Source organism: Peromyscus maniculatus, chromosome X, assembly GCF_049852395.1.
Source record: "Peromyscus maniculatus bairdii isolate BWxNUB_F1_BW_parent chromosome X, HU_Pman_BW_mat_3.1, whole genome shotgun sequence".
Taxonomy (NCBI): domain Eukaryota; kingdom Metazoa; phylum Chordata; class Mammalia; order Rodentia; family Cricetidae; genus Peromyscus; species Peromyscus maniculatus.
The window spans coordinates 84684920-84710630 of record NC_134875.1 but is presented as its reverse complement, the minus strand read 5'-3'; the positions used below and the strand labels follow the sequence as shown (position 1 = coordinate 84710630).

The 25711-nt window shown below is 45.0% G+C and overlaps 1 protein-coding gene across 1 annotated transcript; it reads right to left on the bottom strand.

Annotated features, from left to right (window-relative positions):
* Positions 1-359: 359 nt before the first annotated feature.
* On the bottom strand, positions 360-6617 carry Slc7a3 (solute carrier family 7 member 3). Its single transcript, XM_015999610.3, has 12 exons — positions 6504-6617; positions 5081-5455; positions 4414-4572; positions 3996-4173; positions 3737-3849; positions 3396-3618; positions 3072-3211; positions 2879-2981; positions 1922-2088; positions 1153-1319; positions 760-868; positions 360-626 (listed from the first exon to the last, which is right to left on the bottom strand). Exons 2-12 carry the CDS (start codon positions 5448-5450, stop codon positions 496-498), a joined length of 1860 nt encoding a protein of 619 aa, XP_015855096.1. The 5' UTR covers positions 5451-5455; positions 6504-6617; the 3' UTR covers positions 360-495.
* Between the last annotated feature and the right edge of the window lie 19094 nt (positions 6618-25711).

Genomic DNA, 25711 nt, shown 5'->3' with positions numbered 1-25711 from the left:
TGCAGTCTGAGAACTTATCCAGGGCCTAATGTGCAGCACCACAAAGGAAAATTACCTCTTCGGGCTGTTTCTTCACAAGCATGAGTAGATTAGGCTGCTTTTACTACGTTCTCCAAACCCTAGCCAAGAAGGTGCATCCCCAGGACGGCAGAAAGTTTTGTGACTACCAGAGAAAAAGACACAGGATACTGCTCGGAGTCTCTCCAGTCTGAAAGCCAAGCTTTGCATCATCTCTAATAAGCAAAGAACCGGACAGTTTTTTTTTCTTCTGCTTTCCTTTAATAACATTTTAGCAACTACAGGGACAATTCCAAAGTAGACAAGTAAATAAAAAATAAATGAGAAACAGCAAAGAAATGTTCATTGTTCCACAATAAATAGAGCTCTATTGAGTATCCCCCACTAGTACCACATGAGAGGCCCAGCTCTCTGTGGGGTCAAGAGTGCTCTCCATTATTGTGTAGGGGGACTAGACAGCACTCGGGTATGATTAGGTCAAATGGTGTGAACACAGGAAGCAGTGAGATCAAGGTCTACAGTTTGGGTCCTTGTTTTCGGTAGGGTTTGATGAGTCTTAACTTCTTCCACACTGTGCTGGATCCCATAGCCAAAGTAGATACCAAACCCTAGTAGAGAAAGACAACTGTAAGGTGGAAGTGTAACCTGGAAAGGCGCAATAGGTCTCCAACTGGAGATCAGGAGGGAAAGGAACTGGTGTAGGACACCTAAGAGGCTTACTCTTCCAAAGCGGACACCTACCAATCAGCATCCAGATCCCAAATCGGGCCCAAGTGCCAACTGTCATTTGCATCATCAGGTAAACATTCACAAAGATGCTCACCAGCGGGAGTAGAGGCAGAAGAGGCACCTGCAAAACAGGATAAATCTTCACCTACAACATGATGGTTCTTACCTTACTGGGGGCAGAGGAGGCCAAGTTCGAGCCCTACTCATGACCTGGATCCCAGCAGCCACTCATCTATCACATATATTATTGCAGACTCCCCAAATCCAGAACGTAAGAAAATGGAACTAGAAAGGAAGGAACTAGAGAGTATCAGCAAGGAGTCTGGCCTAAATACTCCTGACAGCTACCTTGTGTCCAATTAAAGAACATAAGACGGACTGGTGGGGGAAAGAGACATCCTTTACCTTAAAGTGAAGGGGAGTGTTGTTCTGTGGCTGTCTCCAGAGGACTCCAGCAGTTCCAAGAATGAGCCCCAGGATCAGCACAACCACTGTGATCCACACTGGGTCTCCAGAACTAAGTGGAGTTGTCCATCGGGTCAGCACCAGGCAAAGAGCAGTCAGTAGTACAGCTTCAAAAGTCAAGTTGAGAGGAATCAAAACCGACTCTTGTGACTGATATGCAAAGATGTTAAGGCATCCCGTTCCCAGAAGGATTACCCTCTTGCTAGACCTCTCTCTCACCAAATGTCACCACACAATGTCCACCCTGTCATGCTGATCTGTCCAAACCTTCCCAAAGAAAAAAGCCACTGCTTAGAGCTGGTGATATGGCTCAATGGTTAGGAGCACTTGCTGCTCTTGCAGAGGACCTGAGTTGGGTTCCCAGTACCCACATGGTGACTCACAACCATTATAACTCCAGTTCCAGGGGATCAGGTGCCTTCTTCTGACCTACGTAGGTACCAGGCATGCACACAGTACAAAGTACTCATACACATCAAAATAAAGAGATATTTTGTTTGTTTGTTTGGGTTTTGTTTGTTGGTTTTACAGACAGGGTTTCTCTGTGTAGCTTTGCGCCTTTCCTGGAACTCACTCTGTAGCCCAGGCTGGCCTCGAACTCACAGAGATCCGCCTGCCTCTGCCTCCCGAGTGCTGGGATTAAAGGCGTGCGCCACTACCGCCCGGCAAAATAAAGAAATCTTAAACAAAAGAAACATCCACTGCTCACCAAGCAGTGAGGCGCAGACATAGACAACTCGGCCAGAAAGGAGGGAAGGGATGGAGTTGACTGGACAAAACAGAGCCTGGGCAGTCAGCTTCTCTTCCTCAAGTGTCTTCTCCTCCTGCGATTCCACTTCCTCTTCATCATTCTTCATTTCCTGGTCAGGCTGGTATCTGTGGCAACAGTAAGAAACAATTTTAACAATATCTGTTAATGGTTCTCCATCTTTTTTCCAGGTGGCTTCTTTATTCAAGGTAGAAGCTTGGGCTGGAGAGATGGCTCGGCCTGTAAAGTATCTAGCAAAGGGCTGGGGAGATGGCTTGGCAGTTAAGAGTTTTTGTTTCTCTTATAGAAGACCTGAGTTCAGCTCCTAACACCCTCACTGGGCAGTTCATGACCACCTATAACTCTTAGCTCCAGGGGATTCAATATCCTCTTTGGGCCTCCAAAGGCACCAGACAGAGAGAGAGAGAGAGAGAGAGAGAGAGAGAGAGAGAGAGAGAGAGAGAACTTCTTTTTAAATATTCAAGTGTCTGCCAGACAAGCATGATTACAGGACTTGAGTTCCGATCTCCAGCACTCATATAAAATCCAGGTGCCCTGGAACTCAGTGCTAGGGGGGTTGGAGCTAGGATTCCTGGAATTCATTAGCCAGGCAACTTAGCCAACCAGTAAGCTCCAAGTTCAATGAGAGATTCCATCCAAAAAGTACAGTGGAGAGGGATGTAGATAGACACCTAACTCTGACCTCTGGCCTCCACACACAAATGCACACACACCTACATGGATATGCGAAACAGCCCCCCCCCACACACACACACACACACAAAGAGAGAGACAGAGACAACGAGGCTCTTTTGGACAGGGCAAGATAGCCAGATGACTGGAGCAGTCAGGGTGACAGAAGACAGAGCAGGGCTGAGCATATTGTGCCTCCCCCAGAAATACAAACTCAAGTCTTACCTCAGAATGAGAACACAAATGGACACCAGGGAGTAAGCAAGCAGAGTCCCAATTGACATGAGGTCCACAAGGTCGGCGAGTTCAAAGAGGAATGCCATGAACGCTAACATTGGCAGACAAAAAGAAAGCACGTGACAGAAGGAAGTTAAAGGACTGGGCGGAACAACCAAAAGGGGCGTTTTTGTTCTGCTACCTGCAATAACACCAGATACCACAGTGGCCACAATGGGGGTGTGTGTGCCATTGTGGACCTTAGCAAGGACACGGAACAGGAGGCCATCTTCTGCCATCGCGTAGATCACCCGGGGCATCGGAAACATGGAGCCCAAAAGGCTGAAAAAGACAATGTCCAAGTGAGTCCAAGTGGCAATGAGTTCACCAAGGTATCTATTGCAAGTCTGTGTGATCACAGCATCTCTGCCTCCCCTTGCCAGCCCTCCTAAGGAGCATTCTCTGGCACAAAAATGGACATAACCGGAAACTACGGCCACCGAGGAAACGTATATTTAACACTGACCTAGTGGAAAGAGCACAGAGGGAGCCAACAGCCACAAGGTAGCTGGCAGGATCCCAGCCAACGTAGGAAAATGCCTCGGGCAGAGGGCTCTCCGGCCGAAGCTTGTAGTAAGGCATCATGAGGGTAAGTGCCGCAGACACGCCAAAGTACGCCAGAAAGCAGACGGACAGTGAGATCACAATACCCATAGGGATGGAGCGCTGGGGATTCTGAGCCTCTTCCCCTGCCAGGAAACACACGGCACAATGTTCTGAACCAGGGGAGTAGGCTTGCTCCCGTACCACCCCCAGTCTGTATGATCCCAAACTGCACCCACGGTGAGCCGGGAGGCTGTGACTGACCGGTGGTCGCAATACAGTCAAAACCAACGAAGGCATAGAAACAGGTAGCAGCGCCACGGAGGATCCCTTCCAATCCAAAAGGCATGAAACCTCCAGAGCCCATGGACTCGAAGCTAGAGTACAAGAAGGAACAGAAAGAAGTACGTTCAGCTAAGCCTGTCTGTACCTTTTCCCTAATGCCCAGCTGCTCGGTTATCTCCCACTCCCACTCTGGATCTCCCCCTCCCCCATTATGGTCCGAGATTTGTGGCTTTCTAACCTACAAGTGTCATTGAGTCCACCCATGGTCAAGCAATAGTCCTCTTTTGTGAGCCTCCAGTTTTTCAGATCTCCCATAATGAAGCCAGAGATGATGACAAACCCGAGAACCAAGAGGTTGGCCCCTGTGAACACTTTGGTAACCAGGGCCGATTCACTCGCCCCCAGGGCCAACAATCCTGTGGAGAAAATTGTTCAGGATCCTGAGAGACTGAATCCTTCCTCCAAGCTTGCTTTTCCTTTTTCCTGCCTCTGTGTGGCAGACTCCTTCCTTCCCAGCTTCCTCCTCCCCATCATTAACACTCCTTCAAGCCCTTCCCTGGGCCAACCCCGCCCATCATTCAACCCTGGCCCAACCCCGCCCATCATTCAACCCTGACCCAACCCCGCCCATCATTCAACCCCGCCCCTTGCCTCACCAGTGAGCAGCAACACAAGAGCCATAGCAAAGAAATCTGGATATTCTGCGAGAACATGGGGCACATGCAGTGAGATGGTCCCCTTCAGAGTCTCAGAGATGTGGTTCCCAATCAGATTGTCAAAAGCAGAGCTCCAAGCCCGGGCCACACTGGCTGTACCTGGTATAGCAATTGTATTTTGTACTGTAATCCCAATACTCAGGAAAATGATGAGGTCAAGTTCCCTCCCACCCACACATCCGCCTCACACAGATCCCCACCATTATTATCCATCTTACTTGGGGCGGTGGGTGGGGGTGTGTGCAACAGGTCTCTATGTAGCTGAGGCTTAGCCTGGCCTCAAACTCAAACACATGGTCCTCCTACCTCATCCTCCTGGGATCATAGGTTGTACACCACTAGACCCAGCTCCTGCTATTAATTTGAAAAAAAAAAAAAAAACCCAAACCAGTATCTTAATGAATGAACACCAGACAGAGGTGTACAATTGTTCTGCACCTTCAGCCCCTCCACACAAAATACAAATATCTAGAAGTATTGAGATACTGGGAAAAATAATAACAAGTGTGGCCTCAGCAGTCTCCTCGGCTTCCTGGATCCGTCATCCCTATACTACCTGTGTACTCATCCACACAGACACCCACCCCACCCCACGCATCTTTCTCACCAATGACGTAGGAGAGGATGAGGTTCCAGCCGGTAGTGAAGGCCCAGAGTTCACCGACCGTGACATAACTGTAGAGATAGGCAGAACCAGAGCCAGGGACCCGGGCGCCAAACTCAGCATAGCACAGTCCAGCCAACACCGAAGACAGAGCAGCCACCAAAAAGCAGATCACAATGGATGGTCCTGCTTTATCTTTGGCCACCTCACCAGCCAGGACATACACACCTGCACCCAAGGTGCTGCCCACACCCAGGGCCACTAAGTCGAGGGTGCTTAGGCATCTGGCAAGGCGAGTCTCGCCCATGCCTGGCTCCAACGCACGTCTCCGCACCAGCTTTTGACCAAATCTTCTAAGTGCCTGCCACCGCATTCTGGCTGGAATTGAAAGGGATGCTAGCTAGGTTCTGGTGAAAAACAAGACAAAAGCCCCTTCAATGGGTCTCATTATCCCCAAGCTCTGAAAGTGAATCACAAAACCCACTCCACTAAGTGAAAGAGCTCCGGGGACAAAGGAGGGTGGCTTGAGGGGGAAAAGCAAGCCACTTTATCTCTAACATCCGATTCTTCATATGCAAGTAGGAATTACAATAATAATGCAAGTAGGGATTACAGTATCTCGGAGGCTGGTGGAAGGACTCATTTCAGAAGAGGCGAGTGAAAGCCCCTAGTAGCACAGTGGTTGGCCTCTAGTAAGTGCTTGGACATTATGGGTTTTTTTTTTTTCTTTTTCTGGCCAAGAACCTATGGGATTTACTCTAGAGCCCAGCCCAGCAGCCTTGAAGCCTCACGTTTCTGTTTCCTGGCCTGTAGCTCCTGGTGAATCAAGCGGAACTCAACTCTGGGCAACTCTGGGAGAGCCCCTTCTCACACCCAATACCTACATTCCTTTCAGTGGCGCGCCCAGAGGGCTTCAAAGAGACATGGCTCCCAGCACCTGGAAGAGGGGACTGACCTCGCTGCAGGTTAAAAGTGGACACTGCCTCGATCTCATCCCTCCTCACCAAGCCCACAGCACTCCACCTGAGCCTGCAAATATTCCCCCACTTCCTCCCGCCCCGGCTAGGCTGGTCTGTGAGCATCAGGGGTGAGGCGGGGCTTTGGTATCTGAAATTGGGAGATGTGCCCGGCGGGAGGGCGAGGGGGGCTACAAAGCCAGCCCTAGATCGCTCACACACACCCCTTCGCAGACTAGGGATCCCCCGCCCGGTGGCCCTAGATTCAGCATCTAGATTTTATGGTGCCATCTAGAAACGGTCTGGGGCTGCGCTGGAGCCAGGAAGACCCGGCTGCTGGGCTAGGGTCTTGCTAGCAACAGGTCACAGCCCGCTGATGCAACTGCGTGCCGTGGTTGCCTGAGAAGCCTAGGTATACATGGACCCTCCCTCTCCCCTCTCTGACACACGTGTCGGCCCCAAAGGCTTACCAGAGAGCTGTGGCAAGCCCAGAGAGCAGAGATTCTCAGATTTGGTTCAGTGAAGCTGACTTCAGAGTTGGGTTGGGTCTGCAGACTTGAGCTGCTCAGGCTTCAATGCTGCTGCTTAGGGTCGTTGCGCGCCAAGCGCCCCTTATATTCACTGGGAGGAGGAGCCAGTAACGTCATGGGATCCCACCTCCAAGCCCTCTCCCTACACATAACACACAACACAATATACATACCCACGCGCGGGCTTGTGTACACACACACACACACACACTCACTTGGCTTTGCAAGCCTGAGACTGCTTCCCAACCAAAAACAGCAAGCAGGGCATGGCAGGGAACGAGAAAGGGGGGAGGATAGCCTTTTCCCATTTGCCTCTCTGGTGGTCAGAGGACAATAAGAAGCTTCCTGACCATAGATCCCCTGGGAATTTTCTACTTTTGTGCAGGATTAGTCAGAATCGGTGATTATTGGCAGCACTGGGGAGGGGAGGGAGTAAAGGAATTGTGTCAAGGATGGCGGGCAAATAGCACCAGGTCTCCCCCTCCTTCTGTCTTCTCCCTTCGCGTTCTTGTCTGCATGAAATCCTTCGGAAGGACTGCGTAAGGCTATGAGCCGCCATCTGACTGCTGGCCCTCAGCTCTCACCCTCAACTGTTTCTAATGCAGACATCAAGGGAAGGAAAGACAGTTTCAAACCACCTGTACCCACATAATTCCTCCTGTGTAGAGTCCTGGGCCACAGTGTATGTGTAGCATCTCTCCACCTGCCTGTCAATAACACATGTGAAATTATGAATATTTAAGGATTGAGGGAGAGAAACTTCTCTTAAAATTTGTAGCGATGGGGACCAATGCTGAGACCATATCGATGAGCTGTTCCAGCCCCACCCTTTTAATCCCATTTTCCTGGTGACTAAGCAGAAGTTTGGAGCTTCCACGCTATTGTTGAACCACCCTTCTGATAAAAGCCGGCCTGTAGTTTTAAGGTCTACCTCCCATAGGCACTCTACCTCATTCAAATGTGCAACAAAGAGGAAGCCTTAAGCTCCAGCAAGAGGTGGGTCCTTTTAGGCTAGTTACTAGGAAACAGTAGAAGACGGAAGAATCTTAAGGTGATCCATGTGGCTCTATTAGTTCTTAAAACTCTTACTGCCTTGATTGTAAGGCTTGTGAAGGGGTAGCTCTCTTCTGCTAAGTCATCTTAGTAGCTAAGGATAGCCCAAAATACATTGTTTCCTTTAATGATTCACTCATCTAGCACCCAAGTCCTTCTTGAGAGTCTCCTCTGTAGTCCAAGGTTAACTGAAATTTACTATGTAGCTCAGGCTAACCTTAAACTAATTATTCTCCTGAAGGCTTCAACCTCCCCAAATGCTGTGGTTACAAGCCTGTGCCACCAATCCCAGGTACGAATTCTTTTTTGAAAGAATCGGTCTTTTCAGCTAGGTAAAGCACCTCTTAGACATTCAATAAAGCAGGCTACAGAGATGACTCTGTTGTAGAGCACTTGCCTAGCTAGCATGTGTGAGGCTTCTGTTGACCACCACCCCACACCCCACCCTACCTCCACACCACAATCAAAAAGGATGCACTTATGGAATAGTTGGTATGTCAACTGTTGTGGGAATCTAGCCATCACTGTATTTAGGGTGAATATTAGAATGAAATAGTTTTTTTCACGGCATCTCAGGTAAACATCTGAATGAATATTTGTTTTCTCAAAGTATTTAGACCCTGAAGAAGTCATTGTGGAAAAGAGTGATTGTTTTCCATGATTTATAGAATTGTTTTTCTGAGGGATCTTTACAGCCTTTGCATGACTTTGGTCACAAGACGCTTCTAGCACACCTGGAGCTCTTGGATTATTGGGTACTTGGGCTGCTTAAGTGGCATCATGAAGTAAGTCTTCCTGTCTGGCACGGGGCAATAGTCAATGAAAATCTGATCCAGATTCAAAGTAATATCTTAGTGTATATAACAACAATTTGGCTGCTTAAACTCAGTGACTGATTAGATAATGAGATTAATTGGCAAACTGATAAATGTTCAGACAAGTAGTACAGACTGGAATGACTAAGGAAGGCTTTGTAAGACACTGAGAAGGAAGAATTGCAAAGGCTTAAACTGAACCTTAAGGAATGTGGGATGACTAGCTGTGGACCTCCAAAGATGCAAGAAGCTAGCAAGTAGAATGTTTGTTGGGAGGCACTAAAAGATTAGACTTGGTATAACAGATGTCCCTCTCCAGGATTATCAAGTATCTTAAATGTACTAGACAATAAACAAATAATACTTCCTGAAGCACTTCAAATCTCAATTTGGTTCCCCTGGCAACCAACCCCCATCCGGAAGCTATTCTGGAACCCCCAGCCAGCAGTCATCATTAGCAATACAAAAAGACATTTATCACTTTGGAGATTCCAAGGACTTTAGGAACTGGGTACCCAGAAATTGGGCTGAATACCAAACGTGTGTAACTTATTACAAACGAAATTATAGAGAGAATATCTACATCAAAAAGTTCACCTTTTTTTGAGACAGAGTCTCATGTAACCCAAACTGGACTATATATAACTCTTAAAGGTCCTGTCTCCGTCTTCCAGGTATTAAGATTACAAGCATATACCACTGTGCCCATCAAAATCTATCCACCCATTTATTTATTTATTTATTTATTCATTCATTCATTCATTCATTTATATATTGAGACAGGGTCTTGTGTAGACCAGACTGGCCTTGGATTCTCTATGTAGCTCAGGATAGTTTTGAACTCATCATCCTCCCGCCTGTTCCACCATACCCAGCCTTGGAAAAATTCACCCTTTTAAAGTGTACAATTCAGTAGGGTTTAATTATATTCACAGGGTTGTGCGTCCATCAATTTAAGAACATTTTCATCATCAAAGGAAACCCTCAGCCCATTCCTCGTAATTACTCATTTCCTCCCAATACTCACTCTAGCTGTTGACAACCCTAACCCTGTTATCAGAGACTTTACAAAGCCTGGAGGGTCCTGGCAGCCACAACAAGTTCTTTAATGAGAGTTAAAGAGACGATAGTGAAAAACAGAGAAAAGAGATGTCTTTAATGTGCCATATTGGGAAGCGGAATAGATAAGTCCTATGACCACCCCACCTCCATCTTCAGAACATTCACATGAGGCTTAGGCTTAAACAGAGGTAGAGAAGTTTAAGCAGTCCCAGTCAAGCTGTGGTCCCTGGTTCAGTTTCTTCTACAAGGTGGTCTGACAAGTTGTGTGGGATTTCTTCCAGAAAGACAAACTCCCCTCTGGAGTTTGAGACCCCTGGGGAAATTCCATTCCTTGGAATCTATTGTCTCAATGGTCTGATAGGCAAAGGGCGGGGCACAGGTGTCTCTTTAGAATACCTCTTTCCTGCCAGGACAGTGGCAAACCTTTCAGCGTTGATCAGAAGCTCCAAAGGCTCAGCTCTGTGGGATGAATACCTGTGGAGGCCTAAAGCATGACATGGTGAGGGCAGGTGCAGGTACTGTATCATATTAGACAGTAACTCTGCATATGCTTGTATATACTTGACATTTGCTGGGTGATTTTTCACTTTCTCATAACAGACGAAAGGAAAAAATAAAAGGCAACCACACAGACACACACTCATACACGCGTACATACACATGTACACACACATACACACACCCTGCCCAGGTGTGGTGTGTGATGGATACGTTTGTGAATTAAAGTCCCTAGAAAGAAGCCACACCTATATTGGACATTCTACATGGGCTGATTGATGAGTACTTCAGTGATTGTGAAGAAGTTGGATGCAGGTCCAAAGCCAAACTGTCTTGGGCTGCCTTCACTCTCTTAAATAGTCATTCACTGCCCATCCTTATGTATGACCTAATATGTTGTGACTATTAGGTAAATGCTTCAGGAATATATGCACAGATCCCACCTTCCACCAACCTAAAAGCTAGTAATGTCCTCAGATCAAATCAGAGAACTATAGCCAAGATTTCCCAGCTTTGCTGGAACCTCCCTACCTGATGTATGCACCAATGTGTTTAAAAAGGTCTAGATTTGTGGGTTTTTTTTCTGTTACTATAAAAGCTCCATGAACCTGTTACCACATTGGAGCAAAGAATTGGGGGTAAAACTTAAATCTGTGTTCCTGGACCATAGAAACTCATATTTGGCTCCAAAATAAACTATCTCTTACTTCTTGACAGATTTATGGATTTATTGTTGTTGTTGTTGTTGTTGTTGTTTGAGACTGGGTCTCACCATGTAACCCTGGCTGTCCTGGAACTCACTGCATAGACTAGGCTGGCTTTGAACTCATAGAAATCCACTTGCCTCTCCTCTGGAGTGCTAGGATTAAAGAAGTGCACCATAATGCCCAGCTGTAGTTTTCTGTTGGTTTGTTTATTGTGGTTTTTGGTTTTGGTTTTTCAAGACAGAGTCTCTCTGTGTTACAATCTTAGCTGTCCTGGAACTCTCTTTGTAGACCAGGCTGGCCTGGAACTCACAGAGATCCACCTGCCTCTGCCCCCCAAGTGCTGGGATTAAAGAAAGCATGTGCCACCACTGCCTGGCCAGCTGTAGTTTTTTAATATTATACTAATTAATTTCATTATGGTAATAATTTATCTTAAATATACATACATATGTAGTATTTGCCAAATATACCTAAGTAAAGCCAGAAATGAAATAAGTAATTTGGATGAGAAACAAGAAGAAAGGAAATCACTATTTTTCCCTCACCAGTCATAACTAATTCAGGTAAAGATAATCAATAGATAATCAAGTCTCATGATTTCAAAGCATTACCCTGCAGATTAGACGTTAATTGGAAAGGGAAAATTACATGTATCTGTCTTCTATTTCTGTCATAAAATAACTACAAACTTAACTACTTAAAACAACACCGATTTCTCCAACAGTTTATGCAGATCAGAACTGATGTTAGGTAGCACAGCTCTTCTAAGGGTCTCATCTGATCCTAAAATCAGATGCCGACATCTTCAGGTACTCGTTACTTCTTAAATGCTCTTGGTGGAGCATCCACCTCCAAGCTCATTCTAGTGGCAGGCATGATTTATCTCCCTGCAGCTATAGGACTGGGGTTTCTGGTTCCCTGAACATGCAGTCCACTCCATCCTCAAGCTATGTTGCTTCAGACTCTCTGGTTTCTCCACATGTACTTTTTTGGGGGTGGAGTACTGGAGACTAAATCCTTGTGCCCACTAACCATGGCATCTACCACTGAGCTTCACTCTAGTCTCCTGCTTCCATTTTGGGGCTCATGTGATTAGATCCAAGACAATCTTCTTATTTTAAGGTCTACTCATTGGCAAGCTTAATCACTACTCAAAGACCTTTGTACCATACAGCATGACAAATTCACCAGTGTAACGCTAAGGGACATTGGAGGTGGTGATGTATGTTTTTAATCATAACACTATGGAGGCGGAGGCAGGTGATCTCTCTGAGTTCAAAGCCAGCCTGCTTCACATAGCAAGTTTCTGGCCATTAAGGGCTATGCAGTGAAACCCTGTCTCAATAAATGAATAAACAAACAAACAAACAAACAAATGATAGATTTGAGTCTAATGTGGTAACACATGCTATAAAACCAGCACTTAGGGAGTTGAGGCAGGAGGACTCTAAGTTCAAGATCATCCTGGGCTACTCAGAAACAGTGTCTCAAAACAAACAACAAAAACAAGGCAGGGCCTGGAAAAAATGGCTCAGTAGGCAAATCCCTACAACTCACTTGGTGGAATAAGAGAGCTAACTCCTGCAAGTTATCTTCTGACCTCCACATGTGTACCATGGCAGGCACATACACTGGCTCACACTTATTCTTACCCTTTATTTTTTTCTTAAAAGTATTTCATTTGGCTCAGTCATAAGTGAGACATTTATCTATAGCACCACTACCCCCAGGCAGGAGAGCTGTGTGGAATGTTGATTTCCAGGCATGACATGGCTATTGTACTCTTGAACTCACAATAGTTATGAGTACCTGTGCAAGATCTCAATTTCTGGGGCTGGAGAGATGGCTCAGAGGTTAAGAGCACTGACTGCTCTTCCAGAGGTCCTGAGTTCAATTCCCAGCAACTACATGGTGGCTCACAACCATCTGTAATGAGATCTGGTGCCCTCTTCTGGCCTGCAGACATACATGCTGTATACATAGTAAATAAATAAATCTTAAAAAAAAAATCTCAATTTCTTTGCCCATATCTCAGTTGGTGGACAGTTTGAGTGCATTTCTTGGATACAGTGAATGGCCAGCACACTATCTTCAATAACTATTGTTTGTCAAATTTTAACATTTGTTAAGGGCCAGGCAGTGGTGGCATATGCCTTTAATCTCAGCACTTGGAAGGCAGAAGCAGGCAGGTCTCTGTGAGTTCAAGGCCAGCCTGGTCTACAAAGTGAGTTTAAGGACTGTTACACAGAGAAACCCTGTCTCGAAAAAAAATGAAAAAGAACAACAAAAAAAATTTGTTAAGTCAGGACACCATCATTTTGTAAAGGTATTCCAAGATGTTTAATTTTTTTTTTGGGGGGGGGGGGCGGGGTTCGAGACAGAGTTTCTCAGTGTAGCTTTGCGCCTTTCCTGGAACTCACTTGGTAGCCCAGGCTGGCCTCGAACTCACAGAGATCCGCCTGCCTCTGCCTCCTGAGTGCTGGGATTAAAGGCATGCGCCACCACCGCCCGGCTGTTTAATTTTTAAAGTGAAATGCTTTACAGTCAATTCTGCTATAATACTATTTTGAAGATGCAAACTTGTTCCAAGGGGTGACAATAGGAGCAGAATGCTAATTTTGCTTTGGTCATGTGTGATTTATGATTTCGGCCTCTGAAAGGAGGAGGTAAATGCAGAAAAGTGTTCCTAGCCCAAACCATGCAAGAATGCATATAAAGAGCCCATGAATACTCTATAGATGTGTATTTTCTGTCTACATTCACTACATCAAATTTCAGATAATATTCCTTTCACATCACAATAACCCATAATGTATAATCCTTGACATCTATTTCTTTATTTTTATTTTTAATATTTTTTGTGATTTAACTAATTTTATTTTATTTTATGTGTGTGGATGTTTGCCTACATGTATATCTGTGCATCACATGCATGCTGTGCCTGCCAAATCCAGAAGAGGGCATTAGATCTCCTGGAACTAGAGTTATAGAAGGTGGTTAGCTGTGGTGCTGGGAACCAAACCGGGGTCCTCTGGAAGGTCTGGTAACAGCTAAGCCATCTCTCCAGCCCCTTGACATCCATTTCCAGAAGCAGATACCAGGTCTTTTTTCAAGAAAGTGTTATATTATCATAGTATTCAATTTTTAAATCATTAAACAGTTGAAAAACTAGGTTCCTGTTTTCACTAAGTTCCATTATGTTTTGAGAATATCTTCCTATTTTTGACGAGTTTATACATGCACATAAAGTATCTTGACCCCGCCCCCCAGCATGGCCCCTCCCACCTTTGTGCCCTCCTTCTTTTGTAATCCATTGACTCCAGTGAGTGCTGCCCGCTCGCGTGCTGACTAATCATGTTTGCCTGGTCGCGTGCAGGTCACCCCAGGCGCTGTGAGATCAGGGGTGCAGTGACCATGTCGTGGCCAGAAGACGGCGTCTCACAGCACTCCTCCCCAGCCTCCTGATTTTCCATTCATCTCTTTCCTCTTCCGTGGTGGTGGTCCTCGAACCTTGCAGGGGTTGTGTCCCACTTAGGGCTGAGCGCTCAGCGGTCACTTTTTCCCATCACTTTTACTAGTTATGAGTCCCTGCATTAACTGTTGCCAACTTTTAAAAAATAGCTTCCCTGCCGGGCCAAGGCTGAAAGCAGCGCTAATCTATGGGCATGGGCGCGAATATTTAGAAGGCGGCTTGGCCACCTGTCCATTTAGCACCACAAGAGTAATGGGTTTCCCTCCCACGGCTTGTGACCTTTCAAGCCATGGGCTACCTGCTTTTCTTTCTTTTTCTTTTTCTTTTTGTCATGACATTAACAAAGATTCTCCCTGCAATGCTCTAATCACATCCTACTCAAGCCCTGTGATTTTTAAATTGCACAATTTTGAGCAGTGTGGTGATTTTTAGAAATGCGTATGTTTCCATAGAGCAAAACGGACTGATTTCACTCTCAGAAAAATCATGCTGAAGTTCTGAATAAAATCACAATAAATTCAACTCATCTTAAAAGAATATTCTTATATTAAGATTTTATCCAGAAACAAAAAAGAAATGTTTTTCCATTAAAGTCATTTTATATGTCTCAGTTAAGTTTTATGTTTTAAGTCATACATATCTCTCATTGAGTTCATTTTAAAATATTATATACATTTCTTAGTATCATGAATGGCCATTTTAGTGTGTATTCTAACTGGATATTAATGATGTTTAAGATCTCTATCTATTTGTGCATACTTTATGAAATAAAGAGGACAGTAGTGATATCATTCTGTGATCCAGACTCCATCTTACCACACTGCCTCTGTGGACTTGCTGACATGCAGAGAAAGCATTGGCTCTGAAGAAACATTCTGTGGGTTGTTTGAACTAATCTCTTTCCTAAGAGCAATTGTATGGCCTGAGCTGGTCTGCAGCGGACCAATCAGCTACAGAAGTAAATTTAGGACGAGTAAGATGGCTCAGCAAGGGAAGGGCCTGCCACACAGCCTGATGATCTATCTGAGTCCTATCCTTAAACCCACAGTGGAAGGAAAAAGCAACTTCTGACGACTGTCTACTGATCTCTGCACATGCTCCATGGCGCGCGCGCATACGCATACATGCATACACACACACACACACACACACACACACACACACACACACACACAAATGATAATGATAAATGCTTAAAAGAAAAAAATTAATTTATCTTATAATCATAATTCTCTACAGGCAACCTTTGCAACACATTTAAACTTCCTCTTTTTACCCTTAGCCAGCCCTGCAACCTTCTCCTTAGTGGGATGCATTGCTGGTTTCTACTGGAATGCATGTTCCCCTACTTACAATTCTAAGACCCCGCCCCCCCCCCCCCCGGAAATACCATTCAGTATCACAGATCATCTGAGCCTTTTTGTACGACATTTTCTCTTATCTGGAGAATGCCTTTCTTTTCAAAAATTGATTCCTCTTATTGCAGTTCTAAATATATTGCAGTTCTAAATATATTGTACTGGCCAAAACATCACGACAATAATATTAAATAACAGTGGCAACAACAAGCACCCTTATTTTATTTTCATTTTGAAAGGGAGCAAGTAAGCCAGGCATGGCGGTCACGCCTTTAATCCCATTACTCGTGAGGCAGAGGCAGGTGAGTCTTTGTGAGTTTAATTAAGTCAGTCTGGTCTACATAATGAGTTCCAGGCCAGCCAGGCCTACACAGTGACACTCTGTCTCAAAAACTGGGTTGGGGAGCAAGCATGATTGCTAGTTTTGGTATCTCTTTGCCACATTAAGAAAACACCCTGGGACTCAGTGGATAAGTGCTTGCCAAGTAAGCTCAAGAACCAGCCCTCTGATTACCTGGCCAGCCAGGCCACCTGTAAAGCCAGTGCTTGGGAAACAGGACCCCTGGGGCAAGCTCGCTAGCTAGACTAGCCAAATCCAGTAAGCAAGCTCCAGAACCAAGTAGAGAGTGACCCAGGAAGATACCTGTCTGATGTCAACCTCACACATGTTCACACACACTCACACGCACGCGTGCACGTGCACACACACACACACACACACACACACACACACACACACACACACCTGACCATGGGAACATACAACAAATGAACGCACACACCACACATACAAAAACTAAAATTAAAAGAGAAAATACCCTATTTTACAACATCTTCCCTGTAAGATATTTTCTTTCATTTTCAGTTTTCTGACCTCCAGGCTTTTTCCCCCAAGTTTTTCTTATCTGAAATGCCCTTGTCTTCCTTATCTAAAAATGCCAATTCACTTTTCAAGACTATAGGATGTGGGGGTGGTTGTCTGGGCTTTACCCCTGAAGCACCGCCCCTTGTAGGCAGCAGGTAACTGTTAGGCACCTGCCCCCCTTTGGGGCATGGCCGAGATGGGGACCCCTTAAGACCTGGGATGAGACGTGCTCGTGCCCTTATAATTTTCCTTGGTTATGATAAAAGATAAGGTAGATATGAAACTTTAGACTCACCAATATAGGATAGATAGGATATCTTCTTTGATTTTGCCAAATACAAATAGACTAGATATTGTAACTGTAATTCTTGTTTGATAACCATCGAGTAGAATACATTTGGGTATATATGCAAGACATTTGCTATCAGTTCATGCTTCTCAGTATTGACACAGGACAGGAAGGAGCAGGTCTCTGCACGCCTGAGCAGACCAGTGTCTACTGCTGTGGTGGGAACTTTTTTTCACTTTCTGTATCCTTACAGGGCTCTCTAGAAAAAAAAATGGGTCAATCTAATGGTTGATCTAATCAGTTCTTCTTGGTCCCCACTGCTTAAGCCACCCTGTGTGTTGAAGGTCCATTCTGATATGTCCAAGCTTTCGGGTGACCCAGTTTGCCCAGATAAGGAAGTCTCTCTTATTCATGCCAGAGAATGTGTTAAAGGCCCACTTGGCAGGCAAGGTGTAGAACCATTTTGGAAACAGGCAGGAGGATCCTGAATTTGAGGACAGCCTAGATTACATAGTGAGACTGTTACGAACAAAAAAAAGGCCCTTGGCCACACAGTAAGAGTTCTGTGGTGGCACACGCCTTTAATCTCAGTACTCAGAAGGCAGAGGCAAGCCAGCCTGGTCTACAGAGTGAGTTCTAGGACAAGCCAGGGTTATACAGAGAAACCCTGTCTTGAACTCCCCACCCCTTAAAAAACAGAATTCTGGCATTTTGGGATCCACTTACTTGTCGCCTATGATTGCTTCCTTCACCATCCTCCAAACTATCAAGAAGATGTTATAGGACTGGAGAGATGGCTCAGAGGTTGAGAGCACTGGCTGTTCTTCCTGAGGTCCTGAGTTCAATTTCCAGTAGCCACGTGATAGCGCACAGCCATCTATAATGAGATCTGGTGCCCTCTTCTGGCATAAAGGCCTAACTGCAGGCAGAACACTGTATATATAATAAGTAAATAAATCTTTTTTAAAAAGATGTTATATAGTGACTCCTTAGAGTTCAGCATCCTCTGCAGTGTCTCATCAAATGTGCCACCCCGTGAGGGCATCCCGCACGCATCACCCCGTGAAGGCAGCCCGCACACCTCTTGATCTCCATGGAGTACCGACTCTGTGAGTTCCCTGCTCCTTTGCCTAGCACAGCACTGCCTAGATTAAAGAACAGCCATAGCACACGCTCATTTCCTTCATGAGGTGGGTTTGCTCAAACGCCAAGATGCTAGTCTTCATGAGGGGATCCAGGTCATTCATTCTCTTTAATCATCTTTGCTATAAACCTTTTCAAAAGATATTACAAGTGTAATTAAACTCTGTCCACTAGTTTTTCATCTATCTGCCTACTCCTGATCTTTTGAATAAGCTCGTGATGCCATATTAACAAATGCCGCGTTGGCCTTCACCTAGCTTTTGTCTATTTAATTATAGACTCTGCAAGTCTACCTCATGGATCAGGCAGTGTGATCCGAGGACCTGGAAGGAAGAGGCAGAACACCTGGCATGAGTGATCGCGCTAGACAAATCACCTGTGTCTACAGAAAAGGCACAAGTATGCAAGTCACAGCCTAGAGGCACGGGAAAAGGCAGCCGTGAGAGGATACAAGCACACTAATGAACAGAAATGACACTCAGATGGTGGCTTTGTGCTCATTCGCTGAAAGACACGGAACACTGGATGATGTTGTTGGCATACAAGAGTTTTGCTTTGACATCTTACAGAGTCTGCTCCCGTAGAAAAACAAAATTATCAAACCTGGCTGATGGCATTCATTGTTCATCTCAGTTCTCAGGAGGTGGAAGCAGAAGGATCCTGTGTTTGAGGCCAGCCTTGAGGGAAAGCATGTGATATGGGTGCTTTAATTTCAACATTGTCTCAGGAAAGGAACTCAGGGGCCAGATGAAAGAGTCTAGAATGGCATTTCGGAGTAGTAGATGGTAGTATTATCACATTCAAATATAATCTCTAGTTTTTCAGGTTAAAAAAAGTTGTTTGGCGGCTAGGGATGCAACTTGGTGGTAGAGGACTTACCCCCTTATCTGACATGTCCTGCATTTGATGCTTAGTGAAAAACAGAATTGTTTTTTTCATCATTGTACTCAAAAGTGCCAATTCTAAGAGTGCTTGACTTACAATTAATGTCGCCGGTAATTAAGTAAGTGTAGCCAATTCTGCCGCATTTACCTCTCTTGGTTCTTTGTTTATTGTAGTGCTGGGGCTTGAACTTAAGGCTTTGAGCATACTAGGCAAACATGTTCTATTACTGACCCATACCTTCGGCCTTGGTTTTGTTTACAGTGCTGAGAATGAACCCAAAATCCTCAGGCAGGCTAGGCAATTGCTCTAACACTGAAGTACCTCCCTAGCCCATTTTAAAACAATATTTTGAGACAGGGTCTCATTATATTGACCGGTCTGATCTCAAACTTCCATTTGCAGCATGTACCATCACACTCAGCTCAGTGGAACATACTGTTAAAGTATCCTGAAATAGCTATTGTCCTGTTTTCCAATTTTCGTTATTATAAAGAATGCTTCAATGAATAGGAACCTGGATATGCATGGCTTATTTTTGATCCAATAAGACTGGCTGGAGGCTGGGCATGGTGGCACACACCTATAATCCTAGCACTCAGGGGGCAGAAGCACGTGAATCTCTGTGGGCTCAGAGGCCAGCCTTGTCTACAAAGTGAGTTCCAGAACAGCCAAGATTGTTACACAGAGAACCCTGTCTCTTTCAAGGTTGTTACACACACACACACACACACACACACACACACACACACACACACACAAACACAAGAATGGCTGGATTAATTTTCCTTCTGTATTCTAGAAAAATCCCTGTCTGGGGCTGGAGAGATGGCTCCGAGGTTAAGAGCACTGACTGCTCTTCCAGAGGTCCTGAGTTCAATTCCCAGCAACCACATGGTGGCTCACAACCACCTGTAATGAGATCTGGCGCCCTCTTCTGTATACATAATAAATAAATAAATCTTAAAGAAAGAAAAGAAAAATCCCTGTCTGCTCTTAAAATCAATCCTAGTAATACACAAATAAAGTCTTTGTTTCCATTATTTCTGTTACTTACACACAACATCAACATTATGGTAATCTCAAGCAGAGTGCAGCATCATTACCTGAATTGTTTCCTTGTATTAGCTATAGTTCAGGTGTGAAAATGAACCCCTCCATTACAGCCAAGAATTACTCTAGGTTCTTCCTTAAAAATTGGGGAAAGGGGCCTGGCGGTGGTGGCGCACGCCTTTAATCCCAGCACTCGGGAGGCAGAGCCAGGTGGATCTCTGTGAGTTGGAGGCCAGCCTGGTCTACAGAGTGAGATCCAGGAAAGGTTCCAAAGCTACACAGAGAAACCCTGTTTCAAAAAAAACAAAAACAAAAACAAAATGGGAAAGGGGCTGGAGACATGGCTCAATGGTTATGAGCACTAGTGGCTCTTCGAGAGGACCTGGGTTTGGTTCCTTACACCCACATGGTGACTCACAATTATCTGTAACTCCAGTTCCAGGGGATCTGATGCTGTCTTCTGATTTCTGTGAGCACACAGGCACCCATGTGGTGCACAGGCATACATGCAGACAAAATACACACATAAAATAAAATAGATATATCTTTTTAAAAACTGAGAAGACGTTCAGGTTTCCTTGATTGAAAGTGTGTGTAATGTCCTTGTCCCAGTAATAAATTATATACACTATATACACACTGTGCACAAAGGATGCCATTTTTTTCTTTTCTTCTTCCTCTCTCTCTCTCTCTCTCTCTCTCTCTCTCTCTCTCTCTCTCTCTCTCTTTCTCTCTTTCTGGATTTTGGTTTTGGTTTTTCGAGACAGGGTTTCTCTGTGTAACCCTGTTCCTACCTGGCTATCCAGGAACTTGCTCTGTAGGTCAGACTGGCTTCAAAGTCAGAGGTCCACCTGCCTCTGTCACCCAGTGCTGGGACTAAAGACATGTGCCACCATGCCCGGCTGACAGCTCTTCATTCTTCCCTAATTCTTAAAGGATGACATTCATGAAGTAGGTATAGACTTCAGGAAAAGGAGATTCTGGTGAAGAGAATTCCCACCCTAGGAAATCTATTTAGTCTGTACCACTTGTGGATTATACATTCTGGCTCCATTAGTTTCTGCCATCAAACACAGTTAGGGATGCAATGACTCTAGAGAGGCTTAGGAGTAGAACTCCATCTCAGGTGAGATGAGGTGGTGATGTGAGGTGTGGTGGTTTGAATATCAATGGCCCCCATAGGCTCATACATTTGAATGCTTGGCCACTAGGGAGGCACTAGAAAGTGTGACCTTGTTGGAGTAGGTGTGGTCTTGCTGGAGGAAGTGTGTCACTGCGGGTGGGCTTTGAGGTTTCAAATGTTCAAGCCAGGTTCAGTGTCACTGTCTCTTCCTGCTGCCTGTGGATCCTGATGTATAACTCTCAGCTCCTTCTCCAGCACCATGTCTGCCTGTGTGCCACCATGCTTCCTGCCATGATGATAATGGAGTAAACCTCTGAACTGTAAGCCAGCCCCAATGAAATGCTTTCCTTTGTAATGGTCATGGTGCCTCTTCACAGCAATAGGACACTGACTAAGACAGCTGGGGAGGATGCTTCTTAGAGGGGCTTTACAGGAAGTCTTAAAACAGCACTTTTCTTAGACCTCCTTAAGTCTTCTTAAGCATTTCCTGATGTGATTGATCTCTGCTTTCTTTTTTTTCTTTTCTTTTTCTTTTTTGTTGTTTTTTTGTTTTGTTTTGTTTTTTGTTGTTGTTTGTTTGTTTGTTTTTTCGAGACAGGGTTTCTCTGTGTAGCTTTGCGCCTTTCTTGGAACTCACTTGGTAGCCCAGGCTGTCCTCGAACTCACAGAGATCCGCCTGTCTCTGCCTCCCGAGTGTTAGGATTAAAGGCGTGCGCCACCACCGCCCAGCTTGATCTCTGCTTTCATTTTATTCATACAATAAAAAGATTTAGAGCTTCTTTTACATGTCAGACACTGCATTAAGAAATAAAGTCAGGCCAAGCAGTGGTAGAGCATGCACTTGGGAGACAGAGCATGCACTTGAGGCAGAGCCAGGCGGATCTCTGTGAGTTCAAGGCCAGCCTGGTCTACTGATATCCAGGACAGGTACCAAAGCTACACAGAGAAACCCTGTCTCGGGGTGGGGGTGGGGAGTAAAAAAAGTGAAGTCAGTCTTTATCTTCAAGGAGCTCACATTATAGTAGGGAAGACAAGCATATAAACATACTATTACAAAGCACTGTATAATAGTCAGCATTCTCTAAAAGGACAGAACCAGTAGAATGAATATATGTGTGTATGTGTTAAATATATAGTTATTAAAAGGGGATTCATTTGATTGGCTTACAGGATGCACTCCAAGTAGTCCATGGATGGCTCTCTCACACTGGAGAGGTTGAGAATCTGGTAGACACACGATGTCTCAGCAGTCCCAGTCTGATGCAGAAGGACAAAAGGATTCCTAGAGAGCTGCTGGTCTTCAGTTTACATCGGAATCCTGGTTCAAATACCAGTGGAGGAATGCCTCAGCAGCAGGATGGATGGACTTGCCAGAGAGAGCAGGGACAGGCAGGCACAAAGTAGTTTCTTTCTTTCATGTCCTTTTATGTGGGACACCACCAGAAGGTTAGGCACAGATTCAAGGTGAGTCTTCCTATTTCAGATAATCTAATCAAGAAGATCCCTCACAGAAGTGCCGAGCATCTTGAGATTTAGTTGATTCCAGATGTAGTCAAGTTGACAACCAAGATTAGCCAGCACACTGAAGTCAGAGTTCTGGAAGCCATCAGAAAGAATTCACAGAAGACCAACACTTACCATACAATCTGTATGCCAAACTCCAAACCAAGATGGTAAGAATGCTAACAAATCTTTGAAAGTAACAATATTTTTAAAACTTCAGTAAAATGGGCAAACACAAAGTACAATGATATACATGTATGAAAACTGCATAAAAACCTAGTATCTTGTATACATACTAAAGTTTTTTTAATATGCAGAGTGTCAGCCAAAGCGGTACAGTGAGTTTCTGTCTCAGCCCCTGCCCTGTGTCCCTAGGCCACCACCTCCATTTATATTATGTGCCACGTGGCACATGCCTGTAATCTCAGCATTTGGGAGACTAAGATAGAAGGACCAGGAGTTCAAGGCCAGTCAGGGCTTCACAGCAAATAAAAGGTCAGCTGAGGCTACACAGTAAGATCCTATCTCAATAAAGAGAAATAAATAGAAAGGAAAAAAACATTGCTCTTATAGGGATAAAATAAAGTGAGTTAAAATTAAGAACACCTAGAACCATTCACTGAAATAAATTCTAAATGAATGGACAATGTAAGTGTATTACGTATCTACTACACTTGAAGATAATCCCGTCTATTATCTCAGTCCCCATAGGTCAGGAGTCCAAGTGTAACCTAGCTGGGTCCTCCCCTCAGAATCCCACCAGACAGAAAACATGGTGTAGGCAAAGCTAGCAGTGGAAGATCCTTCAAGGTTCATGGGGTTGTTGGCAGAATTTAGTTTCTTATGGTTGTAGGGTTAACACCCTTGGTTCCTAGAGATTGCCATGGCCTTCTATACTGATGATTTTTTTGTTTTGTTTTTTTTGTTTTTGTTTTTTGAAGACAGGGTTTCTCTGTGTAGTTTTGGTGCCTGTCCTGGATTATACTCTGTAGACTAGGCTGGCCTCGAACTCACAGAGATCTGCCTACCTCTGCCTCCCAGTGCTGGGATTAAAGACGTGCTCCACCACTGCCCGGCTACGCTGATGATTTAAATCATGGGAATTTGCTTCTTTTTTTTTTATTCCTTTTGTATACCAACCACAGGTCACCCTCTTTCCCTCCTCCCACTCTCCTCCCAGCCTCCCTCCCCGACCCAGCCCCCATCTCCTCCTCCAAAAGGGTAAGGCCTCTTGTGGGGAGTCAGCAAAGCCTGGTACATTCGGTTGAGGCAAGTCCAAGCCCCTCCCCACTGCATTAAGGCTGTGCAAGGTATCTGACCGTAGGTAGTGGGCTCCAGAAAGCCAGCTCATGCACCAGGGATAGATCCTATTCCCACTGCCAGGGGCCCCTCAAACAGATCCAGCTACACAACTGTCTCCTGTATGCAGAGGGTCTAGTCTGGTCCCATGCAGGTTCCACAGCTGTCGGTCTATAGTTTGTGAGTTCCTATGAGCTCTCTGTAGATTTCCCCAGGATGATGTTGACCCCCTTGCTCATATGGTAATTTACTGCTTCTCCTTCTCCTTCTCCTTCTCCTTCTCCTTCTCCTTCTCCTTCTCCTTCTCCTCCTCCTCCTCCTTCTCCTCCTCCTCCTCCTCCTCCTCCTTCTTCTTCTTCTCCTTCTTCTTCTTCTTTCTTCAAAAGATTATTTATTATGTATAGTGTTCTGTCTGCACATATCCCTGCAGGCCAGAAGAGGGCATCAGATCTCATTACAGATGGTTGTGAGCCTCCATGTGGTTGCTGGGAATTGAACTCAGGACCTTTGGAAGAGTAAGCAGTACTCTTAACCTCTGAGCCATCTCTCCAGCCGGTAATTTGTTTCTTTAAGAGTAATGAGAAAATTTTTCTTACTCTATTTGACTGAACTAAAGTTTCCTATAACCTGGTATAATCATGAAAATGACAACCTATCACCATTGTCATAGAATGCATCTTAATCAAGGGAGTACAATCCATCATCTTGGCTACATGTTATGGGTGATGTAAGTCACAAGGGTTATGTGTCCTTGAGAGGAGGGGGTTATACAAGGTGTGACACCATAGGGGTTGCCTAACATATGTTTGTCACACTAAGACAGATACTAAATTTACGAGAAAAGAAGAACCATATTGTTCATTCAAACATTTAAAAGTTGGGTATGAGGCCGGGCGGTGGTGGCACACGCCTTTAATCCCAGCACTCAGGAGGCAGAGGCAGGTGGATCTCTGTGAGTTCGAGGCCAGCCTGATCTACAAAGAGAGTTCCAGGAAAGGCGCAAAGCTACACAGAGAAACCTTGTCTCGAAAAAACAAGCAAACAAACAAACAAACAAACAAAAAGATGGGTATGATAATGCAGGCCTATAATCAGCAGGTGTGTTTTGAGTTCAAGGCCAGCCTGAGCTACATAGGGAGACTCTGTCTAAAGAAAAAATGTAGACAGGCAAAGCAGTGCATGCATTTAATCCCAGCATTCAGGAGGCAGAGGCAGGTGGATCTCTGAGTTCAAGGCCAGCCTGGTCTACAAAGAGAGTTCCAGGACAGCCAGGGCTATACAGAGAGACCATGTCTTGAAAACAAACAAACAACCCAACATACTGCAACTTTGATGGCCCTTGCCACAACTAGCTTGTAGAGCAGAGGTACCACAACTGGAAGCCAAAGACCAAAGGCTACCAAGGCCATCCAATTACCTTTTGAGTCAAATAGGTGTGACTCTCTACAAAAGAAATAGGCTACTGTCCCTACCCTGATCTTACAGTAGAGACTTGGAAAGTAGCACAGGTGAAGGAGCATCCTCAAGAACTACGAAAGCCCATGGCTACCATAATCAATGCCCAAATGTTCTCCTAAGATCAGTGACAAGACAAAAATGTCTACACTCTTGCCATTTTTAAAATTTTATGTAGGAGTGCCCTGTCTGTATGCCTGTAGGCCAGAAGAGGACACCAGACCCCATTATAGATGGTTGTGAGCCACCATGTGGGTGCTGGGAATTGAACTCAGGACCTCTAGAAGAGCAGCCAGTGCTCTTAACTGCTGAGCCATCTTTCCAACCCCCAGTCTTTTCAATTTTGTTTGTTTGTTTGTTTGTTTGTTTTGGTTTTTAGAGACAGGTTTTCTCTGTGTAACAGTCCTGGGTATCCTGGAACTCATTCTGTAGAATACTGACCTTGAACTCACAGAGATCCGCCTGGCTCTGCCTCCCAAGTGCTGGGATTAAAGGCGTGTGCCATTACTGCCCGACTGAAGAGGGTTTCTTATCCTGTTAAGATATCCTGAGAAAAGCACTTAAGGGAGAA

What these genes read in the sequence shown, in the direction of transcription:
- Slc7a3 (XM_015999610.3), bottom strand. Translation starts at nt 5,450, where the DNA reads ATGCGGTGGCAGGCACTTAGAAGATTTGGTCAAAAGCTGGTGCGGAGA. An exon ending in GGACTCAATGACACTTGTAG is followed by an intron (nt 3,850 to 3,995) that starts GTTAGAAAGCCA and finishes CTTGTACTCTAG; the next exon opens with CTTCGAGTCCATGGGCTCTG. An exon ending in ACACTCCCCTTCACTTTAAG is followed by an intron (nt 869 to 1,152) that starts GTAAAGGATGTC and finishes CCTGTTTTGCAG; the next exon opens with GTGCCTCTTCTGCCTCTACT.